The following is a 17,745-nucleotide window of genomic DNA, read 5'->3' as shown; positions in this document are numbered from 1 at the left end:
TATGGTGCAGGGTTATTTTTCAGGGTTGGGCTTGGCCCCTTAGTTCCAGTGAAGGGAACTCTTAAGGCGTCAGAATACCAAGACATTTTGGACAATCATGCTCCCAACTTTGTGGGAACAGTTTGGGGATGGCCCCTTCCTGTTCCAACATGACTGCAAACAAGTGCACAAAGCAAGGTACATAAAGATATGGACTTAGCAAGGGTGGTGAAAAATTAACTTAAACTGCAAAAATTCACATTAACTAAAACATAAAATGAAGTGTAACAATTTAAAAAATGCAAATTTTAAAGTTTTATAATGGTGTGAACCTCCCAACTAAAAAGTTGTTGCACTTGAAGTTAATTTGTATTGCAATTATCTGTAGAGGGGTTTCCACCATCATTGCTAAGTTTAAAAAAATAATGTCTTATTGATGTGTATTACACATGAAATCACATATCACTAGAATTATTGCACTTGAAATTAATATGTTTGGCAAATATCGATAGGAGAGGTGTCCACCGTCCCTGCTAAGTTTCATCTTTTTATTTATTTTTTCAGTTTGATGTATATTATATGTGACGTTACATATCACAGAGACTGGTATTGTGGTATATTGACGTTTATTGAGATTTACATACATTAGAGGGTTCCACCATTGTTGTTAAGTTATTGATTAGTAAGTTAAAGCTGCACTTTTTATTTTTTTGTGGTGTGGGAACACATAACAGTGCTTAGTGGCAGGTCTTTTACTGACACTTTTTTAATTTACCTCCAGTAGTTTATTGTAAATAGAAGTGTAGTGATTACTTATTATACTGAAGATCAGCATGTGGCATTTATAAACACAGATTTCAGTTGTGCCCCACCAGGCCAGCCACCATGGACAATGAGCCTGTCTGCTGAGTTCTCCCCATCCCTGCATTCAGTTCACTTATAGGCACTGATTGGAAGCACTGATTGGCAGCACTGATAGGTGACACTAATTGGCAGCACTCATGGGTACTGATAGGCAGCACTGATTGGCAGCACTGATGGTCACTGATAGGCGGTACTGATTGGCAGCACTGATTGACACTAATAGGCACTGTGTGGTGGCACTGATAGGTGTCACTGGCACTAATAGGCAGCACTGATCGGCACTGATATGCAGCACTGATGGGCACTGATAGGCAGCACTGATGGGCACTGATTGTTGCTGATGGCAGCAATGATTGGCACTGATAGGCAAAACTGATTGGCAGCACCGATAGGCAGCACTGATTGGCACTGATAGGTGGCACTGATTGGAAGCACTGTTGGTAAATGATTGGTGCTGATGGGCACTGACAGGTGACACTGATGGGCACTGACAGGTGGTACTGATCGGCGGCACTGATAGGTGCCATTGGTTTACACTGATGGGAATTGCACCAATTGGCACTGATCTAGGAGCGGGGGAGTTTCACATTGAGCAGTCAGCTAGGCATGTAAGAGTAGCTCAGTGTGTGAAACTGTAATGTAATGTCACTGCTTGCAGAGAGGAGCTGTCAAAACTCAGTGCTGATGTTGGGGGTGGGAGGGACCGAACAGCTAGCCTATCAAACACCAGCCAACAGAATAGGGGCTGGGCAGGCTGCTCCGTGTATGTGGCCATGCCCCCTTGCGACTGCAGAGGGCGGCACTGCTTGTCATCTCGGGCTAGTATTACCAGGCGGCAGAGCTGGACTGGGACAAAAATTTGGCCCTGGACTTCATCCAGACCGGCCCACTTTAATTTTGCAAACACGCACAAAAATAGTATATACCGTATTTTTCGGACCATAAGACGCACTTTTTCCCCCAAAAAATATGGGGGGAAAAGTACCTGCGTATTATGGAGCGAATGTGCATCAGGCACCGCCCCCTGCCGCCGCTGTCAATGCCCCCGCCACTGCTAGCAACTCCCCCAGCTCAGTGCTGTGTTATGGGCTATGGAAAGGGAAAAAGTCATGCCCCCCACCCGCACAAATGCAGTACCCGTCGGCCAGCTCGATATAGCGGCACTTGCAGGGGTGGACTGACCGGAACCGACACACATACCGTACTGAACGCTGCGAGCCCAGCGACGAGCGCCCTGTGATAATCTGTATACACTCCAAGGAGTGTGTTTCCTCAGTGGGACTTTAAATTGGGAGGACTTGGTTAATTAAGTGACGAAACAAGTCACAAGGTATTAAAAAAATATAAATTGGTTTTATTGACAAAAATAAATAAATTTATATATATATATATATATATATATATATATATATATATATATATATATATATATATATGTTACATTATTGGTAGTAAAGGCTACACTACACATTGGAACACATCCAAGAGATCAAAGGGCATAACAGGAAGGGACAGCACAAAGTGGGAGGCAAACAATTGTTATGTTGAGAACACTGACAACACATAAACAGACAAAAAAGATGATGCACAGCCCAGTTCTGTCTATAGGGTGAAGATAGATAACCCAACGTTTTAACATTTTGAGGCGTCTTAATAGGACCTCTTCTTCAGGGGTGAGGGATTGTGGTGTACACTGACAGCAAGATCTATATATAAAGAACAAAATACAGACAAGAAAGAACAGAAAAAAATGATCGTAAAAATGCATACACGGTATAAAGTTTAACAACCTATTGCTCTCTATGCACAGAATGCAACATGACCATACATATGGGGGGAAAGGTGATCCACAGCCAAGCACTGAGTACAAGTAAGGATATATAATATTGTCACGTGAATAGCAAATACTGACCGTTTTATGTATTTATGCGTATTCTCAAGTGGGAAAAATATATGATAATAAGTTGCTGATTAAAAAGCAGAGGCGTCCGGGCTCACACAAAGGATTAAACCAAGGAACCTGGACCTCCACTCGACCATGTAACCTGAAAAATTGGGATAGAAAGAACTGCTTTAATCAAAGTCGCTAAAATCGCATGACACAACAACTGGAGGACAAAAGCATAGAGGGCGGCAAGAACGCAGGAACATACCTCTGTGTGCGCAGATGGTTAAGCGCATCAGGTGGCATGCATGATGACGCAGTCCCCTACAGCTGGCTACTGTAGTACCTATCAACAAAGATGGACATGTGGGGTCACCCAAAGTTCAACTAAGATATGATTTCCATAATTTGCACCCAGTTGTGAGAAAAAGAATATATATACCTAAAATATTACTGAGCAGATGGAAGAGGGAAGGTAGTTCATCTGAGACCTCGTTATCGTGCTCAGAGCTACACCCGCCTAATTTTACACGATTGGTTCTTTTTTCTTTTCTCTTTTAGCTCTTTAGAAGGGGAGAAGGAAAGACCCTGAATCACATAAGAGAATATATATGAATAAATAAATTGTATCCAAGCATCAGAAAAATAAGATTTGTACTAGGTATCAATGTACTGGGAGAAAGGGAAAGTTAAAAGTAACTGACCTTGTCTGTATGAACCAATACAGAAAAGAAGGGGAGCGATCAGCAGATATACAGCTGAAACACAGAATCCGCTGACTAGAAGATATATCTAGGAGGGGATTGCTGGCATAAGACTGTGAATACAGAAAAGAGAACCAAATAAATATTAGAAGCTCTCCTGTATGGTGAATAATGAAAATCCACCAATCCCATTATTGAAGCTCCTTTAAAAGTACGAGAAAACTTACCCGCCGACCGATAGTCACAGGCGTACCCTGACTGCAGCGTCAGATAGCTTTTAAGTAAAAAGTACCTTGCTTTAAATAGGGCTGTGGAGTTGTCAATTGTATGCAGACCAGGTGTGAGTGGGAACCAGCTCATGTGTGGAAGGAGACTTACGTCATACAGCTGCATCCAAAAAAAAAAAAAAAAACCGCCCCTTTGGGTGTAATGGCACGCCACGCCACCCCCCACCCCCCAAAGACACCGAAAGGCCACCGAGATAACAAATGCGACAAGCTCAAAAAGAGTCCTCGCACATCTGTTACGTCACGTGCTGTGTGCCTATAAAAAGTCCCACCAGGGCCTATAAAAAGTCCCATAAGGGGGAACCCTGCTTCTTTCTATCCATACACTGGGATGTCGGCTACAACATATGTACTTCTGAGTAAATGTACTGCATACAGCGGTAATGCTTCTTTCTGCCTCATGCCCGCGATATATAGAATATCTTGACATTGATTCATCATGTTGATTTAACATGCTGCAAAATCACAAATGTATATTTTGCATATGGCTAAATTCACGAAAATGCAGTTTTACTGAAGGTAGAATTGAGTTTAAAAAAAATAAAAATGTCTCTTTCTTGATTTTCTCATCAAAATAGCAGTGCACTCCCTAGTATGCAGTGATGTAATTGTAATAGAGTCTTACAGACATAATACTAACCTTGGCACCTAGAAAGGATAAAACATACAGTGCACAGAGCTCCCCACAATAAAGACTTTGGGCCAGATTCATAGACAGCGGCGTATTTTTGTGCCGGCGTAGCGCATCACATAGGGACGTAAGCGACCCTAGCGGCCAGCGTAAATATGCACCCAAGATACGATGGCGTAGGAGACTTACGTCGGTCGTATTAAGCCAGAATTCAGGCGTATCTAGTTTTGAGAATAGCACGCATAGATACGACGGCGCATCTGGACACTTATGCTGCGTATCTATAGATACGCCAGAGTAATTCTTTATGAATCTGGCCCTAAGTGTGGCTAAATTGCGCTGGATATTGGGCTGGGCCTAAAGAAATGTGGTTATGTAGCACCGTCGCCAGTAAGGAACAACTACACCTGTTATCAGAGGCCAGGTTTGTGATGTCTAAAGAAGTACCAGAGTAGCCTTTTTCACTAGCCGGGGACAGTGAACAATTTTATTTGGCGGGTTAGCTGAGAGCCAAGCCAGGGACCCAGTGGGTTAGCGTGGGTGACGCTTGGAGTACAGTGTGTCTGGATCTGAAGGTCTGGTGAGAAGACTGGAAGCTATAGTGGGAGGCTTTGAGATGGAGGCCAGGCCCTACACAACGGGGATTAGACATGTGCAGTTTTTTAAGTTACGAATACGTTTTCCGTTATTTTTCGTTATTTTCGTTGATTCGGTAACCAACGAATGAACGAACGGCTTAGCTAAAATTATAACGAATAACGATATTTCCCTAGTTAACGAATATGGAAAACAACGAATATACGAAACTGTTAAATGTAAAAAAGCAGAAACAACGAAAGAAAAAATGAACGAAAACACAGAATTAACGAAAACACCGAACACCCCCCATAAAATCATAATTACGAAAAAATAAACGAAAATGCAAACTTACTATTACTAATAGTCGAATAACGAAATGAAAACAACTAAAATGCCGAACAAAGAATAAAATACGAAAATCGAATCTAACGAAAAATAACTTACGAATCTTCGTAAAACGTAAATGAAAACAACGAATTTTAATAAATAAGGTAATTTCAGTTTCGTTTCTCCTAAAATACTTCTGGACATTGACCAATAGCCACTCAGCCCTGTCCCTTCCCCTGAAGAGGTTTGTTCCTTCCCCCAATGAGCTTCTTTCTCATTATCTAGTGGCTCCTTGACCTTGTGTCTTTTTCTAGGCTAGACTGCATTTCATTCCATCCAGAGTCCAGATAGGGTGTCTTTGGGTAGGTTGCACCGGTTTTGTGGATCTTAGAGCTAATTTGTAGTTGTTATAGAGAACTTCTTAAGCATACTCTTGATTCTCATTCCTAGATTTGTAATTGTAATATCTCTGACATATTTTAGTTTTCTCCTACGTCAGACTGCATTCTAGACAGGGTGTGTGTGGTGTTGGATTTGTGACTCAGTGACTCACTCATTGGTGACACTTAGAAATTATACATTTATACTTATTATGCAGTGCTCACTGATTACTATTCATTTTTTCTCATATTTTCTGCAGTTATTTTTTCCCCTTTTGTGAGACAGTGTAGGACTGTGTTTTATTATCTTGCCTATATATTTTTTTTACTTTAGCATAGCCACCAGTGCCATTATAGTCTAGTACTAGGCCAGCCCAGGCAGCAGCCAGTACTCTACTAAGATATAAATGGTGGTGGTAGAAGTTGATTAGTAGAGCTTTGTTGCATTTTAATCCTGACCAATTGTGTAAGGCCTGATAAATCAACAATCATACTCCGTCCTCAATACCTTTATTTTTCAGAATACATTATCATTTGTATTTTTTTCTGAAAAAAAACACAATAATAATATTTCTAATATAAAAAAAATTTGTACTTTTCCCACTTATTCTCACATTCTCACCATGAGGAAAGCAACAGAGGAAAAAGTTGAGTGTGACACAGCAACAACAACTTCTGAATATAGGCCAACTGTAACCCCAGATGTTTTTTACAAGACATGCCGGTCACGGGCAGTTCCTGCAAAGGTTGTTGCTAGTGTCCATAATTTTAGGCAGCCAAAACTTGAAATTTTACAGCTTGAGGAGGAGCAAATTGCTCAGCCTCCAGATGTAAAAACAGCACACAATATATTGGAAACAGATAATAGCAGCATCTTTTTTCATTCTCATAGTTCAGTATCTAATCCTAATCCAAGTAGGCACCTGGCAGAACAGGATGCTGCTAAAGTAGAATTACCTGAGAGTCTGACCCTTGAAGGAATTGATTTAGATTTTAATATAGAGGATAATGCACAACTTGTAAACCAAATTCATGAGGATATTATATCTATGAGTCCTTACTCCTCTGCCCCTGAGTCCCCTCTGTTATTTCCCGACTCCTCACCTTCAAAAAAAAAATTGCCTGCACCATTACAAACCTCTTCAGGCTTAGTTGTTTTGCCTAAATGTCTTTCATATCCAAGTAGTGCAACTGCCACCATTGTTAGCCCACCAAATTCCTCCAAAGACACGGAAGCTGCACATACCCATCAGCCAGAGGCAATTGTAAAACAATCCTCACCGGCCACTGGGAACCGCAGATCAAAAATATGGGAACATTTTGTTACTGTTGGTGACGGGCGCATGGTGAAATGCAAATTATGTGGCAGGGAAGTGAGCCGTGGGAGAGACATAGCCCATTTAACCAATGCCGGGATGAATTACCATTTCCGTGCACACCATACACCGGTGCTGCTGAGAGAAGAAAGTGGAGTTGCAGCTCCACCTAGTAAAAAGAGAGGAAGCAGCAACACTACTGCTGCCATTAACCCCAAAAGGCTCAACAAGGGGCAGGAAGATGAAGGGACTTCTTGTGTAGTTGACACATGTCGCCCCATTCCTTTACAGCAGCCCACGCTGCAACAATTTCCCAGTTTCCAATCAAGGGGTATGTCTCGTCAACAGTCCCTTAAAATCACCCGTCTGATAGGGGAACTTATAGCAGTTGGGGGAGCACCCTTTAATATAGTTGAAGGACATACATTTAAAAACCTCATGAAGGTGGTTGCACCTCACTATGTTCTCCCCTGCCGTACTACCTTTAGTAGGAAAATTGTACCCTCTTTATATAATTCCTGTGTTGGATTACTGAAAGAGGAGCTGGGCAGAGCAGCTGGCCAGTCTGTCCATTTTACTACAGACTTGTGGAGCGCTCCCAGTGGGCAACATGCCTTTTTGTCATTGACGGCTCACTGGTGGCAGCCCAAGGAGTCACAACCAAACAAACCAAAAGCAGGAATGAGAAGCACAGGTGCTAAGGCAGCAGAACCTCCTGAGCATGGGCAACGCACATTCTTGTTGCATGCTGAAGTCATGGACGACCAGCACACTGCTGTAAATATTTTACGTGCACTTCAGAAAATGGTGGCGCAGTGGCTTGGGGAGGAGTCAGGCACACGGGCAAAGATGGGCTTTATAGTCACTGATGCTGCAGCAAACATGCTCAAGGCAGTGCGAGATGGCAGATTTGTTGGCATTCGTTGCTCTGCACACGCCCTGCATCTCGTTGTGAAGTCTGCTTTGGACGATGAAAGTGAAACATCAAAATTGTCTGCTATCTTAGACAGTTGTAGAAAAATAGCAGCCCATTTTCATCGTAGTGTGAAAGACAGTCACATACTCAGACTTGAGCAGAGTAAGGCTTGCGTTCCACAGCACCGCTTGAAGGTAGATGTAGCCACCCGTTGGAACTCCACTTTGGAGATGCTCGAACGTATCATGGAACAGCAAAAGCCAATACACGCCATGTCAAATGAACATGTTATTGGTGTAGCAAGGCCAATAAGCAGGGAGGAGTGGAAAATAATTAGTCAGGTGGTGGCTGTGCTTAGCCACTTCCGAGATGTAACAGAAAAATTGAGCCTAGAGAATGCAAGTCTGGCTCAAGTAATCCCTCTCTACATCTATCTTATCACTAAGATGGATGGCTTTCTAAACAAAAGCGAGCCCTTGCCTGGCGGCATAGTTCAAGATGTAGCTGCAATTATAAAGAGACTGAGGGGACAATTGAATAGAAGGATGAACGAGCTCATAGAGGCATGCCCTGAGCTAATGCTTGCCTCTATGTGCGATCCACGCATTAAAGGAAAAATGGCAATAATTCAGAGTTCCCTTACCACCTATAGGGATCTATTAATTCAGAGGGTGTTTGACAGTCACCGAAAATTGTTTAGGCCGGCAGAGGGTGAAGAGGAAGAAGATCAGGAGGAGCCTGATAGTGACATTGTGCCACCATCACCTACTGTTATTAGTACAACCACTGCTGAGCATTCCACTAGAAGACCTGACGTTTGGAGTTTGGCATTACATACTTTAGTTGGACCCACAAAAATGCCCACCATGAAAAGAAGCATTGTGTCAGATCATGTTAAATTATACTTGTCTGAACCCCATTTGGCCTCCACTACAGATCCATTAGAGTATTGGGATGAGAAAAGGGGTATTTGGCCTGCTCTTTCTGTGGTGGCACAAGAGCTACTTTCTTGCCCCCCGACCTCTGTGCAAAGTGAGCGTGTATTTTCTATCACAGGAAATATTCTGTGCCCACAGAGGTCCCAGCTGGCCCCACAGCTGATGGAGCAGATGGCATTTCTGAAAGTCAATCTTCCAAAGCTGGGCTACCCAGAACTAAGCTTTACAACAGAATAATTCTAATTATACTACTTCTTAAGTTCTTATGTTTATCAAATCGATAAAGATATTGTTAATAATTTACCTGTTCCAAGTATAGATGGCGATGCCAAAAAATAAATACAACAAAACCAAATATAGTGCATGTCATGATATACTGTATGTACCAAAAGTAATGTTACATGAATACAATATACGATAAAGTATCAATCACAATGTAGATACAGCAAGCATGAGAAGCTGTGATCAGCCACAGTCTATATAATTCAAAGATTTATTTTTTGTTGGGTGGGCAACATTGATTACCTCAACATTTTATTTACTATTTTTTTTTATAATTTCCTGACCCCAGGCCCCCCCCCCCAAATAATTCAGAGGTTGTAAACATGAAAAAAGAGTTTATACTGTAAGGGTGATCCTAGCTTGTTAGGCTCTCAATCTCTAACTTTGAGATTTTAGCTTTTGAAATACAAATATTTAATAATGTGGTTGCAAGCCCACTTTAAATAAAATACAAAAATAAAATACGTGCAAGACAAAGGCAAATACCTGCATACTATATCATAATGAGCTAGTATGCATAGCATACTAGCTCATTATGTAATACCACTGATCGGCGAAAACCTCGCTGCGGTGGCCGACACAACGGCTGGCGACATGTAATCCCGCTGTTAAACGTGCAGGTTTAGCGTCTCTGGGCAATCACAGCGCAAAACCCGGAAGTAACTCCGGGCCTACATGCTGCTGCCCGATGATGTGTCGGCCACTGCAGCGGGGGCTTTGATCGCAGGTGAGTATTACATAATCAGCTTCTATGCTATGCACGCAGGTCTGCCAGTCCTGGCATGACCACCTTAAGAAAATGCACGATCGTTCTAAATTATCCCCTAAACCATGAATGGAGGTATTTCAAGCACCTACATACAGGTAAGCATTAATATAGTCTTCCAGGTAGCTAAAAGTACTATATATTTATTCATTTCTGTTGATATATCTATTTTGAATCCTGACATGCACTATGTTTGTTTTTGTTGATTTTATTATTTCCCATCACATCTTACAACTTGCAAACGTTTGAATTGAAGTAGATCTATGCATAAGGGTAATAATAATAATAATAATAATAATAATAATTAATAAATAATAATAGTTTTTGTTTACATTCACAAATCCAATATCTACTACCACCGTTTGCAAGAATGTTATCAACCCAAGCTGGGGTTAGTTTGTTTATTTTTCATTCGTTTTTGGAGTAATGTTTTGACTCCTTGGCTCTGAAATTAAGCCACAAAAAAAAAAAGCTACCATTCCATAAAGAAACCTACTCCACAATTCCACGGCTCGCAATACTCCCACAAACACTGGGGCTCTCCTCCTACTGTGCTCTTGCTGCAGTGCAGACTGCTGCCACCTGCCCTCAAAGAAGAAATATTACAGTTCACGTTTGGAAGACATCTCACCACACTATGGATTTAATCCTGGTTAAGTATGTTGCCTGTGGCACCCTTAAACACGTGAGTGGCTTATCAATTTTCCCCTACTCACCTTCCATCATTCCATTAATTATTTCTTCTAATTTATATCCCTCTCTCTTTTTTTGCAGTTGCAATTTACTGACGTCATGTCTCACATGCATGCCTAACATTGGACCTGGATGTGGATGAGGAGGAAGCAAATAGAAAAACACATGAGGTTTTTTCAGCACTTCATAGTAAGTATTAAGACTAGAGAGTAAACCCCACTTAGGATGTTATAATGATATACTTGTATGACTTTTTTTTTTAAATAAATCACATTTATTTGTCATTGTGTGTGAGTGAGTATGGGGTTAGTCTGTGTGTTTAAGGGTCAATGTGAGTATGTCTGTGTTTTTCTGTGATTAAGTGTCTGGGTCAGTCTGGCTTTGTTTACAAGGCACTTCATTTATTGGCCAGTGTGTCTGTCAGTTAAAGTGTGTGTCGTCTTTATGGGTCAGTGTGTGTCACTGTGTATATGTATATTTTAAGTGGGTGTGAGTAAGTATATTGGTGTGTGTCATGGAATGCATAATGTGCAAAAATGTTATTTTGATGTATATATGGAATACAGTTGTGTTACTTATTTTAGGTTTTTTGACATCGAAATAATTTCTTCTATGCCATTGTCAGTGTATCACCTCCACACTTCCCAGAGCTACAAATCTAAACTCATGCTTTATCTTGGCCCTGGTATTTTGATTCCATTCTGACCACCAGGGATCTGAATGCTGCTCAGCTCCATGCAAGGTAAGAACAGGGAGACTGGGAACTGTATTATCTTTTGGAATAGTGATTAAAATTCCATTGCAGCGAAAGCAGATATTTTCTCATTAGTTTACCGATCGGCAGGGATGGACTGGCCATTGGGACTACAGGGAGTTTCCCGGTGGACCGATGGCTCAGTGGGCCGGCTTCAGTGACAGCAGACCGCCGCCCCCCTCAGCTCCTCTGTCTCTCCCTACCCACAGCGCTCACCTGGGGGGGAACAAAGAAGCAGAGGGAGGACCAGAGGAGCAAGGGGGGACGACAGAGGAGCATGGGGGAGGGGACGGACAGCTGATTTAACAACTATGGCCTGGGAGTTTCTCACTTCTGCCTAATCTTGTCCCATAAGGGGGGGGGCACCAAACTGATTCTTTGCCCCGGGTGAAATAATGTCTAGCTTCCCCAGTGGTACTGCCTATAAGAGTACCAGTACCAGCCGTTCTACTCTAATAAAGTAGAACGGCTAGGGGCTAGTGAAGGGGGAGAGGGGGCTTGGGTGGCCGGGGGGGGGGTGCGGGAGTTGTCCTGTCAAAGTGGGCCAGTCTGGATGAAGTCCAGGGCCAAATTTTTGTCCCAGTCCATCCCTGCCGATCGGGTACATTCTCTGCCTAACTCAGCTCTGCTGCATACCATTTGAAGATACAAAATTGCAAAATGCCTCCACGTGTCTTTACAAGATGTGATAGTGGGATACATGTTTTTCCCTAATGTCTACTTATATTGTCCTCCGCTACCTCCCTAGCCCCTCGGTCTATAATTTTTCACCCTGGCTATCTTATTCCAGTATCCACACTCCCACTGCTGTTAGTATCCCCCCCCCCCCCTGCTTCCTGTGTTGTTTTACTGTCCAGTGTCCACTAACAGTGGGGAAACATTAAAATATAAATGAATAGTTTAAGGTAGACTGTGTGGGCCAGATTCACATAGAAGAGCGGCGGCGTAACGTATCATAGATACGTTACACCGCCGCAATTTTTCATCGCAAGTACTTGCACTTGCGATGCAAACCTACGCCGGCGGCCTCCGGCGCAAGGCGGGACAATTTAAATGGGCGTGTGCCATTTAAATTAGGCGCGCTCCCGCGCCGGACCTACCGCGCATGCTCCGTTTCCGAACTCCCGTCGTGCATTGCGCGCCGTGACGTCATTTTTTCGAACGGCGACGCGCGTAGCGTAATTCCGTATTACTGGACGGCTTACGCAAACGACGTTATTTTTAAAATTTCAACTCGGGAACGACGGCCATACTTTTAGACAGCAATACGCTTGCTGACTAAAGTTAGGGCACCAAAAAAAAAAGACTAACTTTGCGACGTGAAACTAGACTAGCGGCGACGTAGCGAACGCTGGATCAACTGTGGGAATGGAGTTGGGTGTATAGGATTTTACTGTGTTTTTTATTTTTGTTTTTTTATTTTTTGTGGTTGAACTGGATGGACTTGTGTCTTTTTTCAACCTGACTAACTATGTAACTATGTAACTATGTAACTATGTAACGCGAAAAACCGCCGTCGATCGCCGTAACTCCTAATTTGCATACCCGGCGCTGGTTTACGACGCAAACTCCCCCCCAGCGGCGGCCGCGGTATTGCATCTTAAGATCCGACAGTGTAAAACAATTACAGCTGTCGGATCTTATGGCTATCTATAGCATAGATAGAACAACAGATACAACGGCGAATCAGCAGATACGCCGTCGTATCTACTCTGTGAATCTGGCCCTTAGAGTTTGAAGTTCGGAATAAAATACTATTGTGTGTGGGAAATGAATACATAATAATTTAGCAGATAATGTGATGATGTATATAAATAAATAATAATAATAATAATATTAGACCAAAAATAGTTTTATATTCACAAAAAAAAAAATATTTTCATAGAAATTACAAACACACATGCTGGGTAGGTGTAACTTGGCAGCATAAGAAAACGTTTCTACCAAAATCAAGGAACAGTAAAAAGATCGATTCTGCATAATAATTTGCGATGAGATGGGCAGAGGAAGGTCTAGCCTTCATTTTTCAAAACGTCTTTGTTGGTTATATGTTCATCGTAGCTCCCAGGCATTGGAGCAATGTGTCTGGAAATATCTTCAAGTAAACAAAATATACTCTGTCCAATGCCTAATTGTGTTGTTGGCTTGCCCGGGCCAAAATTATTTCAAAACTCTCAGTTTGCTGCCTGCTCAACTGATGGGTAAGCCGGGTAAGCCTTTTGACCTTTCGTTGTAGTTTTCGGTTGTCACACCTTAATTCTATAAGCTCCCTCAGAATGATCTCCTGCACAGTTGGGAAAGGCGGTACAGCAGTAGGTGGCATCAGGGCATGGGGTGGCTGAATGAATGAACCTTGTCCTCTGTGCTCCTCCTCTGGGCCGGGGGAGAAATCAGGAGTCTGGGGAATGATAGGGGTAATCTCTGGCTGAATCTCCAGCCTCTCCAAAAGAAGAACAGGAGAGTGCGGGCTGCACTGTACTCTCCTCTCAGGGTGGTATTGCTGATCTGAAATAGATAAGATAGGCAAAGTTTGATGAATGATGAAAGCGTTCATAGTAATGAATTTATTCAGATTAGACTTTTATGTAGTAGTAATAATGAATAATGGAGCAAATGAAAGATTGAGTTGGGGAGGGGGGATAAGTTGTATTAATGATTGAGAGAAAACAAAAAATCAATTTAAACTTATTTAGGTAAATCTACACATTGCATTTATATCCTAAAGTTAAAAAAATTTAAAAGGTTATTTAATAAAATAACCTTTATAGAAGTAAATAAATACAATATAAAAATTGCAGAAACAGAAAATGCCTTAAACAGAAAATCTTTTTTCTTTATTAGATAACATATTTATCAGCATATGACACGCACATTTAACTCCTGAAAAGCTTTCTGTTAAAGACGGAAGAAAGAGTGAAGATAATGTTGAAGATAAAGTTCTTAAAGGGTCCCAGTAGGTTGCAGGTAAAAAGGGCATATGTCTTCTAAATTTATTATCGTAGTATTTTTGATATCCTACTGCAAAAACCTTTGTAGCGCTTTTATACCCACTAAAAGATAAAAAAATACCTGTAAAGCAAAGGCATAATGAGCTAGTATGCACAGCATACTAGCTCATTATGAGCTAATAACCTTGTAAGTAATTTAGTGTGCCGTGCTAGGTTTGCAGGGCGAATATCTTCTAAACCATACAGGTTATAGAGATATTATGTATAGATATTATAGGCTTAACGGTAGTTTAAAAAAAAAGCGCAAAAGAGCTGTTGAACACCTTTCAATAAGGGCTACTAAATTCAAAATCATTAAAAGAACCAAAGGCAGAAAAAAAATTTCAACACGGTGGAGTTCAGCAAAAAATCTTTGTGATAGGAATGAATCTCTGACATCACAGCCACTCTCATTTATTTCCACAGTTTGCGCAGTCCTCCTTGATATATCAATCCCCCTTCAAATCACAGTGTCCCTTTCACAGTCACGTTCTAAAGGTATGAGGTGTCATTTTTGTACGAATTTTTAAATTGAACTTTTAGGTGTATTACATGAAAATGCCTATGTGTAAATAGGGTACATGATGATAATGGAGTTAGTGCTGTGTCCTGTTTCTTCCCAGATCATGCACTTACCCTGAGGAGGAGCAATGGTCCTGCCAGAAGCCGATGCTGGAGGGTCTTGAATGCAGCTTTCTGTTAAAGACGGAAGAAAGAGTGAAGAGTCAAGGTAATGTTCATGAAAAAGTCAACAGCTGTATTTACAATTTTTGCCTGAGATATGTCGTATAACTACAATATTTTCTACTATGAAATCAAATATTCAACCAAAAATGGACTGAGGAAATGTAAAATATAATCAGAAGTTGCTGATGTGTTAAAACAGATGTTACATTTCTGGCAATTTTTAAGATTAACAAAATATATGTAAAATATGCTATCAAGTATCTACATATCATTTACTACAACCCCCATATACATAGTACCAGGGCTAAATTAGCTACTAGCCAGGCCTCAAGGGTTACTAGCCAACAGTTAGTTGCCACACCCAACCCTTAGCTTGCCCCACCCCTAATTCAACCCCTAAACACGCCCTCATAAATTATCTCATTAAATGACACAAAATTGTTTTATGCAGAATAAAATATTAAAAAAAAATATTAACACCAACTTTATCCAAAACCACCAATGAAGCCTGCCTGTGCCCACCTATGTAGCCTGTGCCCACCAATGCACCCTGTGCCCACCATGCAGCCTACATGTGCTGCAGGTAAAGAGCGATAAACACTTTCATTTCAATTGATGTTTTCCCGCTACTAAACAGCCCTGCCCCATGGCCAGGAAACTTTAATTTACAGATCGCCCGTCCTGGGATTGGACAGGATAAAAGTCCCGGAGGAGGGGATGTATGTGGCAGCAAGCGGCGGGGAACACGGCAATGTCAAATCAAAGCTGTTATCGATGTGTTCTCCTCTCTCTTCCCCCCCTGTGATCGATGAGAGAAGGACTCCCTTTCAAACTATGCTGTTGGCGGAGCTCTCACCCCTTTCTCGGCATCCCTCAAAATCTAGTCACAAAATGAAAGCAGGCAAGTTTGAATTTGGAAGGGTGCATACATACTACTACTATACCCACCTTTTGATTTAAAAATCACATTTCTTACATCAGCTTCCTCAGAAGCTGATGTAACCTTCAGAACCTTCAGAACCTGATCAGAACCTTCACATGACAGTTTCCCCTTCACAATTATGTTCTGATCTGAACCCCCTTCACAGTGGTAAATTTCACCCACCTTCACAGCACATGTGAACAGCTGTGTTCTCTGTCCCACCCTGCAACTTGACCCACCTTCACCTAACAGCCCCCCGCAGCTCTGCCCCCGTCACAATTCAGCATCCACAGCTCTGACCTTGCTACCTTGCTTGGGCACACAGAACCGTAGACACAATAAATACTATAGTGGGTGGAGCAGAAGTTGCTGAAGTTATCCAGCATAATGTTGTTTGTTAGGGCCGCATAGCAACCAACCAATCACCTGCTGGTTAATTTTAAAAAGTTCTCTTCAGCTGCTCTATTGCTGCCCACTATTTTGCATTGCTATTTTTTCGGCTCACTGTGCATAACGAGCCTTCTGCTCTCGACTGTGATAGTGAAAGCTGAGTAGCCAGGGAGACAGAAACGGCACCTAATTGTCTCAACTGTGACGGTCTGCATGGCACAGTGACTTGGTCCAAGTAGTAAATAGCAGTTCATTATATATCCTTTGTGTTGGGTACTCACCACCAGAATGTTGTTGATAGGATGTACTTGGAGTTGGAGCTGATCCTTCCAAGGATGATGTTTCTTGATCTGGAAAACATGAATGTAAAAAAATAAAAATAAAAGTCATACATGTGTAGTCATCATAAACAATAAGATAGCTTTACAAATATATTATAACTGCAATATATATAAATTATAATGATATATTTAATTTTCCTCACCACCAGCTCTATGATTTTGACCCCTGCTGCTGAATCCAGGGACATCCTCTGCCAGAAGGACATCTCTTAGCTCCGCCTCCCACTCTCGCAACTTGATAGGCTTTCCTCGGTTTTGTCCTAGTCGAAGCCTCTGCATCTTCTTTGTAACCGTTGCCCGACAATCATAGAACCTGCAAATGTACATAAACATTACAATTACATTAATAAAAAAACAAATACTTAGATTAATGTTTTTTGAAAACCACATTTCTTTTCACATTGTGATGGTTATATGTATACTGTTCAGCATGTGGCTGTGACAAATACATTTTTTGGTTACGTTGAACTGTTACTTTTTTGTTATTGACTACAAAACTGTGTATTTTTTACACAAGAGTGAAAGAATATTTTAATATTAATTACCTGTGTCTGACGCCATTGGTGGGCCTGTGAAACTTGGAGACCGCATTCACGGAGTCCCGGACTCGTTCCCAGGCTGCTGACTTCTCAGATGCTGGCACGGATTGGCAGAAGAGTGTCACTTTTTCTTTTGATACTGCAGCAACCAATGCAGCATTCTCCTCTTTGGTATATATGGGTCCCCTTGATTTCTGTCTCTTGGTTCGCTTGTTCTGCTGCACATCTGAGTCCGCACTATCTGACATAGGAGGGGCCACATGTCTCCTTTCTTTGCCATGCTCCCGCTCCACTACACCTCCACATTCCCTTCCATGCCTCGGCTTCACTCCACACCAATCCTCCCCTCCCCGCCTCCTCTCCCCTCCATGCCTTTCCTCCACTACCCTCCTCTCCTCCCTTTCACGCCTCTTCTCTCCTCCACGCCTTTCCTCCACTACCCTCCTCTCCTCCCTTTCACGCCTCCTCTCTCCTCCACGCCTTTCCTCCACTACCCTCCTCTCCTCCCTTTCACGCCTCCTCTCTCCTCCACGCCTTTCCTCCACTACGCTCCTCTCCTCCACTCCACTACTCTCCTC

At 42.0% G+C, this 17,745-nt stretch overlaps 1 protein-coding gene and 2 long non-coding RNA genes across 7 annotated transcripts; 1 reads left to right on the top strand and 2 right to left on the bottom strand.

Moving 5' to 3' along the window:
• Positions 1 to 2,286: 2,286 nt before the first annotated feature.
• Positions 2,287 to 3,180, bottom strand: LOC120924960. The gene is made up of 3 exons (XR_005746493.1): positions 2,997 to 3,180; positions 2,756 to 2,888; positions 2,287 to 2,549 (listed from the first exon to the last, which is right to left on the bottom strand). It is a non-coding gene; the product is annotated as an uncharacterized LOC120924960 (long non-coding RNA).
• Positions 3,181 to 9,568: 6,388 nt separating this feature from the next.
• On the top strand, positions 9,569 to 16,996 carry LOC120914668. 5 transcript variants are annotated; one of them, XR_005743714.1, is made up of 6 exons: positions 9,569 to 10,539; positions 10,629 to 10,736; positions 11,132 to 11,289; positions 14,143 to 14,265; positions 14,715 to 15,018; positions 16,778 to 16,996. It is a non-coding gene; the product is annotated as an uncharacterized LOC120914668 (long non-coding RNA). The 5 variants fall into 5 exon arrangements; XR_005743712.1 differs by having other exon boundaries at positions 9,569 to 10,736; positions 14,715 to 14,786; positions 14,912 to 15,018; XR_005743711.1 differs by having other exon boundaries at positions 9,569 to 10,736.
• LOC120914652 lies at positions 13,138 to 17,560 on the bottom strand. The gene is made up of 5 exons (XM_040325323.1): positions 17,174 to 17,560; positions 16,772 to 16,941; positions 16,569 to 16,637; positions 14,925 to 14,984; positions 13,138 to 13,806 (listed from the first exon to the last, which is right to left on the bottom strand). Exons 1-5 carry the CDS (start codon positions 17,413 to 17,415, stop codon positions 13,430 to 13,432), a joined length of 918 nt encoding a protein of 305 aa, XP_040181257.1. The 5' UTR covers positions 17,416 to 17,560; the 3' UTR covers positions 13,138 to 13,429.
• Positions 17,561 to 17,745: the final 185 nt, after the last annotated feature.

Source organism: Rana temporaria, chromosome 1, assembly GCF_905171775.1.
Source record: "Rana temporaria chromosome 1, aRanTem1.1, whole genome shotgun sequence".
NCBI lineage: Eukaryota > Metazoa > Chordata > Amphibia > Anura > Ranidae > Rana > Rana temporaria.
The sequence above is the reverse complement of the archived record's forward strand: the minus strand, read 5'-3'. Positions and strand labels throughout refer to the sequence as shown.